This window comes from Hydra vulgaris, chromosome 01 (assembly GCF_038396675.1).
Source record: "Hydra vulgaris chromosome 01, alternate assembly HydraT2T_AEP".
Taxonomy (NCBI): domain Eukaryota; kingdom Metazoa; phylum Cnidaria; class Hydrozoa; order Anthoathecata; family Hydridae; genus Hydra; species Hydra vulgaris.
Genome location: NC_088920.1, coordinates 49947115 through 49962500, shown reverse-complemented (window position 1 = coordinate 49962500; position 15386 = coordinate 49947115). Strand labels below are relative to the sequence as shown.

At 25.4% G+C, this 15386-nt stretch overlaps 1 protein-coding gene across 1 annotated transcript in view; it reads left to right on the top strand.

Moving 5' to 3' along the window:
• The window catches only part of LOC100215133 (eukaryotic translation initiation factor 2A), a 43468-nt gene extending 30598 nt beyond the window's left edge, over positions 1 to 12870 (top strand). The window contains exons 14-20 of the mRNA XM_065788478.1: positions 1263 to 1326; positions 2338 to 2410; positions 7162 to 7223; positions 10927 to 11052; positions 11702 to 11785; positions 12001 to 12066; positions 12735 to 12870. Coding sequence (XP_065644550.1) covers positions 1263 to 1326; positions 2338 to 2410; positions 7162 to 7223; positions 10927 to 11052; positions 11702 to 11785; positions 12001 to 12066; positions 12735 to 12797 — 538 coding nt within the window. The 3' untranslated portion in view covers positions 12798 to 12870. The remainder of the gene's footprint in view (positions 1 to 1262; positions 1327 to 2337; positions 2411 to 7161; positions 7224 to 10926; positions 11053 to 11701; positions 11786 to 12000; positions 12067 to 12734) is intronic.
• The last annotated feature ends 2516 nt before the right edge of the window (positions 12871 to 15386 follow it).

The following is a 15386-nucleotide window of genomic DNA, read 5'->3' as shown; positions in this document are numbered from 1 at the left end:
AAAGTCTAGAAACTACTTAAAAACTAAAAAATAGTGTATTTTACAGAATACAGAACCGTAAGTAACAATACGAACAATAGGCGAAACTATGCGTAACTATGCGCACTAATAATAATAATATTCATTAGCGTATTAATATTTAGATAATAAAATTTAAACAATGTTAAAATATTTTGTCAATCTGTATATATTAATAATTGGTAAAAAAAAAAAAAATAGATAAAAGGAAATGCGTTATCAAAGTACTTTTTAAAATCCAATATACTCGAAATATTTGTATTTTCAATATCAATTGATAACTTCTCAAAAAAAGAAATCTGTGGGAAATCTGGTAATAACTTAATACAAGTAGAAAATTCAAAGTATTTATCAAAATGTTTAATTAACAATCGCTTTTGCGGGTTTTTTCTTCTAAAAAAACCGTTTTTCGGTATCTGGAAAATCGAACAAAAAACCGGTTAACTGGTTGTGGTTTCCACCGGTTTCCGAGTCCTATTGAAAATGTATCAATATTTTTGTGTTGATTTCTTAATTTTTATCCTTTTTTTTCTAATTTCAACTCCATATTTTACTAATTTTAGGTTTACATGGTTTAAAATTATAAATAAAATATTTTTCAATAAATAATCAAACCACAAAAATCGATCAAATTCAAGGTAAAGTGTAAATCTGAATCTTCTGTGTGAAACCGAATCTTCTGTGTGAATCCTGAGCATAGTAAAGTGATTGTTTGATTAATTTTGCACAGAGTTTCTGTTCATTTTTTCTCTGTGTTTGTACTGGCTACCAAACATTAAATTCTTTCTGAATCATCAGAATGCTAAATTTAAAAGTGAACTAAAATTTTTTTTAAATTTTTTAGTGCAATTTATGAAGAAAATTTTCCCCCCCCCCCCTTTTTTTTTTTTAACATCTTATTATTACAGTTCTTTTTAAAAATAATAATCTTTTTAACTTTAAAAATTAGGGAAAAGATAGTGCCAAAACCAAATCATATTTACTTGGCTCTCTACATATCTTGTTTGTTTTATCTAAAATAAAATGTCTCACCAGGTGCAACTAAAGTTTATTAAGAAAATTAAGTCATTAATGTTTGCAGAAAGGTGATAAGTAAAAAAAAATAATAATAAAGATAAATAAATAAAAAAATAATAATCTTATTTTTTTATCTGTTTAAATCTGTTTTTTATCATTTATATTTCGAATTAAATATTCTTTTTTATTTCTTGTTTTTTTATGTATAATCTTTATATATATCATAGCTACAAGATATGGCATTTTAGTGGTAAAATGATACACTCTGTTGATTCGAAGGAATTGTATCAGGTGTGGTATTTAATTATGTATATGTATATTTTTTAAAACCCACACTAAATTAAATTATTTTTAAATGTTTTTGACAGTTTTAATCTAAAAATGAAGTTATAAGTTCAAGACCAGAAATATCAAGAAATAAATGAAAAATCAGAATGTTGCAATGAGTGAATTGTTGCATTTTTGATTGTCGAAAACAGAACAAGGATTAATGTTCCAAATCATTGCATTTTTGACTGTCAAAAAACAGAATCAGGAATAATGTTGCAAATTAATTTAATGGTTAGGGTCAAAATAAAGAAATGTCGGGTTTCTTTATTTAAGGGTGGTATAAAAAGTTAGTTTAATAACAAAGTGAATATTATCTTAGATCCACTTTGGGTTTGGCTAGGGCAAGAAATCTTTTTATTAAAAAAAAAAAAAAAGATTGCATTTTTTATGTTAAAAAGTATATGATGAAGCTTTCATCCAAGCTCTACTGGTTTATATATATATATATATATATATATATATATATATATATATATATATATATATATATATATATATATATATATATATATATATATATATATATATATATATATATATAGACACACACACTCCTAGTCGGATATATTAATATATGTATGTATGTATGTATGTATGTGTATATATATATATATATATATATATATATATATATATATATATGTACATGTTTCTTTTAGTTTTGTTTATATTGTGTGTGTACTAGTGGATCCTGCAGTTCATTTACAAAGCTGTCAGTTTCTTTGTTTTTGATAAAAATATTTTAATGCCAAAATCAGATTTCACATTGTGAAAATGTGAAAAAGTATTTTAAACTGCAAATGTTTTTTTAAATTTTAATTAGTAAAAGTAAACTTATTTAAGATTATATGTTTTTTTAAATTCAGGAAATTAAGAAATTTTTTTTTTTTTTTTGTATCAAAATATTATATTTTATATTGCTTGTATCAGCTAACTTAACAATCATAAATGAGTAATGTATTTATTTTATAGACTACTTGGCAACCATACCCAGATGGATCTTTTCCAGCACCTAAACTAAGTGGTGTAGTTGTTCAGGCTGAAGGTAATAATAACTCTGTATGCAAATATCACATTTGATACACACACACAAACACATATGCATGCACATCTACTACTATGTGCACTAATGCATATATTATATATATAATAATGTTTATATATGTATATATTATTCTTTTAATTTATTTTTGTACTTCAAATTGATTTTCTTCAAACATAAGTAACCTTAACCTTAACCTCTTTGTAGTAGCCTTAACTTAACCTCTTTGTTGATGTATGCAATGCAGTTCCTGCATAAAATGTCATTGTAATGTGATGAGTGATTTATCATGCACATCTAAGTCCAGGTGAACAAATTTAAGAAAAAATATAAAAATATTACTAAATGTACTTAATATTAGTTATGTATATTACTAAATGTAGTTAATATTAGTATCTTAATATTAGTTGATATTAATTCTGTAGACTTAATAGTTTTTTAAAAGATTACCTAAATAAATAAATAAATAAAAGAGATGCAACTAGACAGAGGCTGAAACTTGGCAGTTAGAGCAGGTGAAACTACATTTACAATGTGCTTACAATGTGTATCCTTGTCTAAAAGAGAAAGCATATCTATAGAACCAGCCTAAATTTGACAACTGTGTTCCGTACATGGACAAATAAGAGCTTTATTAAGGTAGAGAATAGAATTGGGAGTAAATAAATGGTGAGCATCATAAAGAGAGGCTACCTTAACAGATGGCAAACTTTGCAATGAATGATATATTTGATTTCTATGAGAGATCAATTGTGACTGATAAGACATAAAGTGATGTGAAGACATAAAGCAATGGTCTCAATAAGTGTGTTGCTATTCACTCAATAAGATTGTTGCCATTCACTCAGTAAGAGTGTTGCTATTCACATAGTGAGAGGGTTGCCATTCATTAATATAAGAGTATCAACAATATTGCAAAACTTGTTTGCAGTGTAAACTGAGATATTTTTTGTGATTAAAATTCAACAGCCAACTCAAGCCCTAAGCTGAGTTTCCTAAGGATAACAAGGCTCGGATTAAGTGATCGCGAATTGCGTTATCTGGAAATGCTTCAGGTCTTTAAAATATAATTTTTTGAAAACTGTTAACTCTGTTTTTATCACAAAACTCAATAGCTTGTTATTCAATAAAAACATTTATATTGATCTTGAAATTATAATAAAATCTCATTATAAAGCCATATTATTAATATTATTATTATTATTAAAAATTATGATTCAAATTCTTAATATTTTAATTCAATTGATAAATCATCCGATAAAACTAGAAAAAAAAAGCACACACTACATTGTAATATTAAAATGAAACAACCGCAAATTACTGCAGTCTAAAAAATTTATTGGTGATCATTTAATATTTTCTTATAAATCAAATATAACTGTCAATTAAATGTTTATAGCTTTCTAATGCAGATATTTATTTAAAATTAAAGATGGCTTAAAAAAAGACATAAAAACTAATTTAAACCACTTAAAGTTATTTCAAAACAAAACAAAAAAACTTAAACAACAAAATTTAAATTATATCTTTTATCATTAATTTTATTATCAATTAATGTCTAATATAAAACATTTAATTTTTAAAATAAATAATTCTTTAAAGTTTCCCCAAACAAAAATTAGATTTTAATATTATGTTTAATGCAAAAGTACTTAAACTTGAGTATATTTTTTTAATGGTTGATTTTAAAATAACCCCAAATACTTTTCAGACTTTTATTTTGAGTTAACTGATGTTTAAATAAACAATAAATTAAAATATGCAAGTTTTGACTGTCATTATTTTTGCAGTCATAAATTTATTCTTTTATTATTAGAACAGTGTTCATGGTTTTTAATAAATTGAGAATTTGAAAACCAGAACTAATTTCAGCTTTATCACCTAATGCCTAATAAGGCTCTATCATACTGAATTGTGCTAAAGTATGTTTGCTGTGCTTTCATAGTTCTAATGAGAAATATTTATCTGCAATTTTTGATGTACAATTTTTTTTTAAGGTTGTATAGGGGGAGAAAACAAATAATAGCCTACCTAGCGCTTTTAATTGAGGAAATCTAATCCTTTGCACTATTGCCTTATTTTCGAAGTTGCTTGTTTTAATACAATCAGAATGAGCCAAGGATCAGATAAAGTCATTTGATGATAAGAAAATCTCCATTAGTAAAATCTGAAAACTTATCTCATGAAAATTGTCTCATTTTTACCAGTCATACTCTTTGCACTGTATCAATGGATATTACTTTATTTGCATCAATTTCACATTCTATCAAAAATTTTAATATTGAAGAAATGATGTTGTTTTTTTTTCACATGTTTTGAGCAGAATCAAAGTTAGTAGTTCTTCAAGAATACCCTGGCAGGATAAATATTGCTCTACTAATCCAACTTGTGAGGTATTCTTAATGTCTTATGGCTTTTCATATGCCAAATAAAATATAGGCGATGGTTTTAAATCAGAAATTATTGAGATGTCGCATTCTCTGCTATTTTTAGTTTTTTTTTTTTTTTAATGTCATGTACTGTTTTTTGCATAAAGTGGAACATCTTTTATTTTTTTAAATGTTTCTTCTTTATTTTAAAATCACAAAAAAAGTATTAAGACATAAATAATTTTTGTTATTCAACAACCTTTCATTACAGATTAAATATGTTGGTAATGAAAGGATACATTTCTGTCCATTCAGGTTTAAAATCACATCATCATGTTCATTTTTTTTGTAGCCAAGACAAGGGTTGGGGTCAAATATATTTGATCAAATACACATATGTTAATTCTAGATTTCAAAATTTAAATACAAATATATGTTATTGGCATTTCTTAATCCAATACAAATATTTGTACTTGATTTTTTCAAGACAAGACTGATAAAATGGTCTACTAAATAGAAGAATCAAATACAAACATTTAAGAAATTTTTAAATTAAATACAATACGAGTACAAATATGCCAAATTAGATTATTTTTATCAAATACAAATGACATTAGCGGTACTAATTCTGTGTTTAAATGAAAAGGCTATTATAAATAACTACCTACTTTTTTTAAATTTAATTCTGTTTAATTTTAAACATTTAAAAAGTTTTTATATTTGTTTAAAAAAAGTTTTATTATTATTAGCAAGGTCCTTAAGAATTCAATTCAAATCACCTTCTACTATCCAAAATAAAATTGACAACATTGGAGACTAGGCGTTTACGCAGCGATCTAATACAAAAGTATGAATTATTGAACAGTATAGATCACATTACATGGCTTAAACCACAACAATTTGCACTGTCATTGCGAGCAAACGGACCAGCATCAGCAATAAGAGGTCATAATCTAAGAATTGAAAAAGAAAATGTCAAGCGTTCTTCGTCTCGACAAGAGTTTTTTAATAACCGTATTGCGAATGAATGGAATGCATTACCGGTTCACATAGTGAATGCGCAGTCTTTGAACTCTTTTAAAGCAAGACTTGATAGATTCTTGCTGACAATCATTAGGAATCTTGATACTTTTGTTTTACTTCTGTTTTGTTAACCATAACAACAGATAGCTTTTATTATGCATTAATTCAAAGTAGTGAGACAAGAGCTTCTGGAGTATCACATGGTTTTGTCTTTGGTCCTTTGTTGTTTCTTATGTATGTTAATGATTTTCCTTTTAATGTGGCTCTATATGCTGTTGACTCGATAATTATTACAATATTGTTGATTTTCTAGACAAGGTCCATATATGCATTGTAAATGTAGTAATATATATTAGTATAGTGGCTAGCTGAATCTATTTTTTTGACTGCTAGGAAATAATCTTATTTTTTAAAACTTCAGAGCTCTGATCTCTCTAACTCATTCAATTAGTCTTTTTTTTATTAATAGCCTCTAGACTTTAAAATATTTTTTCTTATATCTCATCTTGAGGCCTTACTTACTAGCTTACTCTCTTACAATCAATATGGGTTTTAATTCATGTTCTATTTCTGACTTGTTAACAGAAAGTTTCTAATGTGCATTAGAAGCAATGAAGTAAGGGTAACAGTATTTGTATTACTATTTATATATTGCTCTATATATACTAAAGGTTTTCAATTAAGTCTGACATGCTGTTCTTCTCTGTAAGTTCTCTTTGTTTGATGTATCTTGAAAAGATACATCAAACAAAGAGAACTTACAGAGAAGAACAGCATGTCACAAATTCTTTTTTTAGCTGTCACAAATTCTTTGTGACAGCTAAAAAAAGAACAGCATGTCACAAATTCTTTTTTTAGCTGCTTATTAAAAACATTTTTCATTTCTTTTTGCTGGTGATACAGCTATGCTTTCTGATCTTGATAAAAAACTTTTTTATTGTTTTAGGTCATTTTTTTGTAACAGCTTGAAAAAAAACCAACACTTTTTGATTGTTTAGAATAGGTCTTTCTTTTGTGACAGCTTGATATAAAACCTGTGTATACCTATATATACATACTCATCAAAATTAAGTTTATAAAAAAGAGCCAAGAATAGTACATAGCTATACACAGTGTCATCTATTACAAAATTTTATTCTGTGCTAGGCTAAGGTTAAATTTATGAGGTAATAATCATAAAGGTTATTTTTGTAAAAACTTTATTAAGTTACTTTTTAAAAATTTAATAGATGTATTGTTACTTATTTTTGTTTTAATTATTTATTATTTTATTTAACTAATATATTTTATTTTATTTAAATTTTTTTGTATTTTGTATTTTTTTAATATACGTCATAAACTAAATTTTTATAATCTTTTTAGTTAAAAAAGAGGTTTATAGGCCTCCTTCAGCAAGAGATACTCCTGTGAAGAAACTTTTATTAGTAGGTTTTTTGCTTTATGTGCTGATTTATATACTTGCATTTGTTTTCTTTTGAGTGGCATTTACATGTTAAAAATGTGAACACTTTTTTTAAGTACTGAGTTACTGAAAAGCTCAACCTTGCTGTTTAACTATTCAGAAATGGTTAACAAAAAAAAATTATGTTAGTGTATTCTACAGAGTGCTCAATGTTCAAAAAAAATTTAATTACTTTCCAATCACTTTCCATTGGAAAAGTAATTAAATTTTTTTATTTAATTCCTGTATATTTTATCAATTTCCGATGACCCAGAGCTTATTAAGACCTGTTCCAATATATTAATTTCAAAGAAAAAAAAAGTTTTAATGTAAAATTAAGAACTACTGTTTATTAAATGAGCTGGCTTGATTACGCAAAGACATAAGGACGATCCCTTATAAGTATCTATTATTCTTATAAGGGATTGTCCATAAATTATGTAATGCAAACTTTCACAATAAACAAAACAAAAAAGATCAAAAGTTTTCCCTTGCAGAGTCTTTTAAATAAAAAATTAAATTAGTGCAATTTAAATAAAAAATTAAATTAGTGCAATAAGTTTAATGAAAATCATTTAAATAAAATGAGCCTAATATCTCCTACTTCTGTTTTTTAAATAAATTTTGCGTTGCATAAGTTATCTCCGATCCATAACTGAACTATTTGCGCACTTAAAGTTAAAAATGGTTTATTGCTAATTTTAAAAAACAAATATATTTATTACCGTTGATGAATTTATTTATTTTTAATTATTTAGTTAAATTGAATTTAATTATTTATTTAATTTTAAAGAGTTCTTAATTTAATGCCAAAAATTATAAAATAAACAAAGGCTGGTATTTTGGAAATACAAGCATTTTTTTTTTTACTATTTTTTCTTTTTAAATCAAATTCAAAATAAATATACTTCAGATGCCAAATAAACTGCGATCTCACTTTCTATAATTTATTAAAGTAATAAAATAAAATAGTGGAACCTTAGTTAAACCATAGTCAATAGAAGTCATCCCGGGATAACTTCTAAGGAATAACTTCCATTAACTAAGGGATAACTTCTAATGACTATGCTTTAATTGAAAAAAATTTTTTGCACTTATTTGATCACGTGATTGTGATATTTTTAAACAATAAGACAATTTTGTCAAAATATTTTATTTCTTGACCAGAGATAAGTTCTATTGACTATGATATATTCAACTATGTAAAAAAGAAATCTAATTAAACAAAGGAAATTAAAAAAAAAATTGTTTAAATTTTTATTTTACTTTCCAATGGGAAGTGATTGGACAGTGTAAGGAAGTAAGGTCAAATTTGAATAATATTAAAACTATAAATTTAATGCCATGTAAAAATCTAAAGGAAATATATTAAATTCAATCTACTTTCCGAAAAGTTGAAAGTTTTCATTTTTTCTGCCTTCAAACATTAAAGTATAGTTAAATAAATATTTCCCAATATAAATATGTATAATTTACAAACATTTTCCAAATCAGAGGACACTACTTTCCGAAACTGTTTAGAAAGCGAAATCAAACACCCCAATATAAGAGTTTTTTTTAAAAAATCACAAAAAAACTCTTTTTTGTGATTGTATTTTGTATCACTAATCTTTTAATAGAAAATAGTTCATCAGATTTTATCAGATCACGGGCTATTTAATTTTTTTTTTATTAAGTTGTTAAAACTAGTGCAAGGAAATGTTATATGTGAAATTTTTTTGTTTATTACAATTTTGGTTCTTACAATTTTGAGGTTAAGTTCTAGTTATTGCTGGGAAATCTTTTTGTAAATAAAAGTTTTGAAGAAGTTTGGTTAAACAGATTTTGTTGACTCTGAATTTGTTTAGCTGATTTTAACATATAATGACTCATAGATTTGGGAATAGAGGTTAAACACATACATATTTCCCTTGTGTTTTTCATAAATCTGGAAAATTGTTTACGAGTTTGTTTTTTTTAATAAAATTTTCTAATATTCTTCTGAATAGGGTTGGTATCAGCTTGAAATGTTTTTTGACAAAACAACTTTTTCTTTTTCTTTTTTTTAAATCTCATTCCTAACAAGGCTGCAAGCAACCGCTATTATGAGTTACTAGAAAGTAAAAAATAGTGTTAAAGAGCAAGGAAATGGTTGACAGAAGACTTGTAAAGTTGTTTGTTGTATGAGTCAGAAAAACATGAAAGTAGTAAAGAGTTCCAAAGGATTGAAGTGCAGGAAAAAAAACTAGATCAATAAAAGTTTTTAGAATATGCAAAAGGAGTAAATGAAGTAAAACTTTGCTGAATGAGTAGAGGAAAAATGAGTTTAGTGAAGTTGAGAATGAGAGAAAGAAAAATGAGTTTGATAAAGTGAGACTAGGTTTTGGTTGAGGCTGAATTAAATCTGATAAATCATAATTTATAAGTCACAACCTTGCTTTTTTTTAATATTATTTTTATTAAGTTTTTGTACTTCTGGTTCTTTGTTTTTATCTAAAAAAAGAAATACTGATAATCAATTATCTGTAACCTTATCTATAACTGTTATCTATAACTTTATCTATAACTCCTCTGCTCTACCTCCTGATCATATCTCCAAAATTATAGCAAAAACCTAATACCACTCTCTTCTTTTTCATTTTTCATAATTCTGTTTTTCAACAAAAATTAATATTATAGCTTTTGGGGAGAATAGGAAGGTCGGCAAGCTAAATTATTTTATTAACTCTGATATGTATATACACACATATACGCATATGCACATAAATATGTATATTCTTTGCAGGTTTAGGTCAGCACTTTATATTTTATATATATATGTATATATATGTATATATATGTATATATATATATATATATATATATATATATATATATATATATATATATATATTAGGGTGGTGGTAAAAACAACTTTTTTTGAAAATGTCAGCTGACAACCCCTAAATGTGTTTTATATAATAAAATAATACTGGATTTAAAAAATTTTTGAATAAAAAATATTTTTACGGGTGCCACAAGGCCCTTATACATCAAACAGGTCCCTAATAATATAAAAAAAAAAGTTTTTCAAAAGGATGTCATGTTGGGTCTCAAATGATGCAAAAATATATAAAAATTTCAAAAATATGAATCATTTTATAATTAAATTTTTTTTTTAGATTTTAGTAAACAAAAAGTTACGTTTTTTAACTAAAAATGAAAAATAGGGAATTTAACAAGATTTTTTGATTATAATTTTTTTTATCTATGTTTTTTTATAAAATAAATATTATTTTTGAAATTTGTATATGATTTTGCTTCGTTTGAGACCCAACATGACATACTTTTGAAAAACTTTTTTTTTTTATTATTCGGGACCTGTTTGATGTATAAGGGCCTTGTGGCACCCGTAAAAATATTTTTTATTCAAAAATTTTTTAAATCCAGTATTATTTTATTATATAAAACACATTTAGGGGTTGTCAGCTGACATTTTCAAAAAAGTTGTTTTTAGCACCACCCTAATATATATATATGTAATACTAAAATACTTTTATTTTAATAACTAATGTTGATCAATATATATCAATCTTTACTTACTTACTTTACTTTATCTATGTTGTTGATTTGTATTAAATTTAATCTTATTATATTTGTTCGTTATTAATTTGAAAATGTAATACTAATAATTATATCTTTAAAAAAATTCTTATTTTATTGTTTAGCATGATGAAGAACCTCCAGAAAATCAACGTAATAGTGAAAACTTATCAGCTGCAGCTATTAAAAACAAAAAGAAAAGAGAAAATAAATCAAAATCCAAACAAGAGGGTGTATCTAATGGAAGCAATGTAATTTTTTCTTAAGAATATATTTATGAAACATTTAAAGTGTTTAAAATATAAATTAGATATTATAGTTCTACATATATTACGAATCTATAAAGTTTAATCTATAGTTTAAATCTGTAAATTAACTAATTATATAATCTATAAAACTAATGAATTAATTATTTCACTTTTTTATGCGAATAAAATTTTTAATTAACGCTCTTTTACATGAATTTAAAACACATGAATTTAAAATACTTTTATAACATAACTCTATTTGTTACACATCAATTCACCCACAACAATACATATCATAAATGTAGATGCTAAGAGACTTGAATACATTGATCCATTAGTAATGCTATTTGTATTACTGCATTGCTCCATAAATATTTACATATCTTTGCTATAGAAAAATATCTATAACAAGATGTGTTCAAAACTTTAATTCAGTTATAATCTCAGTTCCAAATTGGAGTAACATAACTTCATCCACTTATGTCTTCAATTGATTTATGTTATTACGTTTCATACTGAAGTAACTTAACTTCATCCACTTATGTCTTCAATTGATTTATGTTATTACGTTTTATAGATGCTTTTGATTATTTAAAATAAAAATAAAGTTGGTAGTTTTAAATAAGTAGTGTTTTATTTTGAATATTTTTAGAAATTGTCAGAAGATCCAACTAACAATTTAAGTGTTTCAACAGGTGATCCAGAAATAGATAAAAAGATCAAAGGGATCAAAAAGGTGGTTATTGCTTATAAAGTTCATCTTTTGTCTTAAATTAAAGTTAAATTTCTACATTTTCAAAAGTATTAATTTAATCTTTAGATATATTTATTTTTTAATTACTAGATTAGAAGTAATAACAAGATAAAATAAGTACTTAATAATTAGATGATTACGACTTATAATTATAATTCAATTCTTTTTAAATTAATGTAAAACAATTTTGTTAATAGAAATTAAAGCAGATAGAAGATTTAAAAAAAAATCAAAAGGATGGCAAAGTTCTTGAAAAAAATCAGGTAGGTTGTTTTATTTTATAAAAGTAACATAATTTGTTAGATATCAGGATTTTGTTATTTTTATTTTAAAAATCACGCCTTCATAAACCTTTTATAGATGGTATTTTTTTTTAAACCATAATTACTGGAAAGTATACTATTATTACAACTTTTATATTAGTTTGCGCTTAAAAATGCAGTATTTTTGCGCGGTTTATGTTTAAAGGTTTAGATAATTGTAATTCCTCTACACAGTCGGAACACTCCATCGAAATAGGTTTCAAAAAAAAAATTGTTGTATTTATGTCGATATTAAGAAATGAATAAAATAGAGCCTTAGGATAATTTTGTATATGTAATTGTGTAATAATTGTTTAAAATTATACCCAAATAGTCAAGAAGGAATATTCAAACATTTAAATCTATTTTAGTTGAAAAAGTTTCGTTTCGTCATTGTTTTTATTTTTATAACGACTTAGTAAGCATATAACATAAAGTATCAATTGGCCCTAGAACTTTGAACCCATACTTTACTTTTTTAAAAAATAAAAAAATTAACTTTAACTTCTTGAAGCACCTTATTATTTACCTTATATTAGTAACTAATAATAGAAAAATCAAAATAATTAAATTACGGAAAAATTATATATGTATGTATATATGTATGTATCTATATCTTTATCTTTTAGCTGGATAAATTATCAAGCGAAAAAAATCTGCTCGATGAACTTCGATCCTTGCAACTTAAATGAAAAGTCCGTTTTTTTTTATAAAATGAACACTATTTTTTATGTATTATTTAATAAAGATTTGTATTAAAACAAACATATTTTAAATAAAATTACAAACACAAACACAACAAAAGTAATACCTTTTACGAAAAAAATTTTACAAACACAGCAAAAGTAATACCTTTTACGAAATTTGACACGCATTTTTTTTTTTTAATGCATCAATGTTTTTGACATTTATAAGATCTCTCTGTTAATAATATACTTTATAACAATCAGTATGGTTTTAAAAAGAATAACTCAACTGAACACGCAGTAATTCAACTCACTCGATGCATTACAAATTCCTTTGAAAAATCAGTTTACTTTAGGCGATTTTATAGACTTATCTAAAGCCTTTGATACCATCAATCACGTCATTCTCATAAAAAAAACTGAAACAATATGGTATCACCAGTGAAGTCTTGACATTATTAAAAAACTACTTAAAAAATCGTAAACAATTTGTTTACATTGATGAATCTACCCCTTCAAATGTTTTAGAAATAGCCTGTGGAGTTCCGCAGGGTTCCATACTTGGACCATTATTATTTCTTATTTATATAAATGATCTATATAGAGCGGATGATACCAATCTTTTTCTATCCAACAAAAACATCAATCATTTGTTTCATGATATGAATATTGAACTGAAAAAAATTTCAGACTGGTTCAAATAAACTTTCGCTAAACATTGAAAAAACCAAATTTTTTCTCTTTCATCCAGTTTCAAAAAAGCATATTCTACCATGCAAAATGCCTGTGCTTATTCTTGATAACATTCCTATAAAAAGAATCACGTACACAAATTTTTTAGGTATCATTATAGATGAAAATCTATCGTGGAAGTACCATATCGATAACTTATGCCATAAAATATCCAAAAGTATTGGAATTCTTTATAAATCAAGAAGTATTTTAATGAGACATACTTTAATTAAGTTATATTACTCTTTGATACACTGTCATATTAGTTATGGCAATGTCGCGTGGGGGAGTACGCACAATAGTAAGTTAAAACCTCTCCATTGTCAACAGAAGCATGTAGCACGTCTTATAAATTTAAAAGATCGTTTTACTCATGCAAAGCCTCTTTTATTTAACATGAACATTCTTAATATTTATGAGGTTAATATTTTCAACGTTCTTTGTTTTATGTTTAAATGTAAAATTAATTTATGTCCAGTTTCTTTTAGTGATTTATATTCATGTAAAGAAAAAACAAATATATACTCCGAAATAATAATTTTATACGACAACCAAAATGTAAAACAAATATCGGCAAATCCTGCATTCCATTCCGTGGAGCATTTTTATGGAACAAAATAGTCTTAAAAAATTTTGATTTTACTCATGAATGGAGTTATCCAGTATTTAAAAAAAAACTAAAAGAAATAATTTTTAAAATTGATGACATATTTCTTTATTTTTGAATGCTTGGTTTTGATGGCTTCATAAGATAGCTTTATATTTTAGTTTTGAATATATTTGACCACTAACGATATTTATATTTTTGTCAAGTCAAGAGTTTTTATCTTGTAACTTTATTTTATTGTAGGGGAGACCGGGGCTAGTTGGCCGCAGGGGTAAGTTGACGAACTGCGTTTATCTTTAGAGCCTTTCAACAGAAAGTGACAAAAATTACTCAGAAACTTCCTCATTGACCATTTCATCATTCACTGTAGTATTGTCAGGATTCGCGCATGCGCATGGGAGATATTGAGATTTATGCGTTTTTTGGACAAAAACGTAACTTTTAGAACATCGCTTCCTTTTTACTTTACGAAGAAAATATTTATTCGTATGAAAAAAAAATTATTCTAAAAGTTCCAGTCACAGTTGGTTTACTATATCCAGTCAGACTTTTTTTTCAAAGCTGCCGTTTTTCAGGATCTATAGACTGTTTATTAAAAAAAAAGCTTTCGGGGTAAGTTGACAAATTTTTCACGGGGTAAGTTGGCTCATAGCATTTACTATGGAAAAAAATATTTATTTTTATAAAATTTTTATTTTTTATTTTTTTTATTTTTAACAATATTGAAAATATTTATTCTTACAAAAAAATTTAAAAAAAATTTTGTTTAGTTTTTTTTTCCACAGATAAAAGGTGGGTTACTGTTTGGCTTTTATACGGACTAATATTTGGTACCAGCTAAAAGTAATATTAAATTTTGGGATAAAATTGTTGCAAAAATTAATTTTAAAAAAATTTCTATTAATTTTGCACTTAATAGTGCATCAATAATCATTTTTATAGTTTGCGCCAACTTACCCCGTGGTGGGGTAAGTTGGCGCAAATTTTTTTTTTTTTTTTGAGAGTCCGGAGAGGCCCCAAGAATTTTTTTTTGTAAATGAATGCAAATTTTATAAGATACCTTAATCCATACTCTTTAAGACTACACTTTAATATTTTCAAAAAAATGTACTGTTAGGGCTACAGAGCTCATAGAGTAAAAACCGAGCCAACTAGCCCCGGTCTCCCCTATTTAACGTTCTAGCGGTTCTCGATGACAAGTCTTCTGCGAGTCTCCGCGTTCTTTATATTAAAAAATATATATATATTTTAGTATT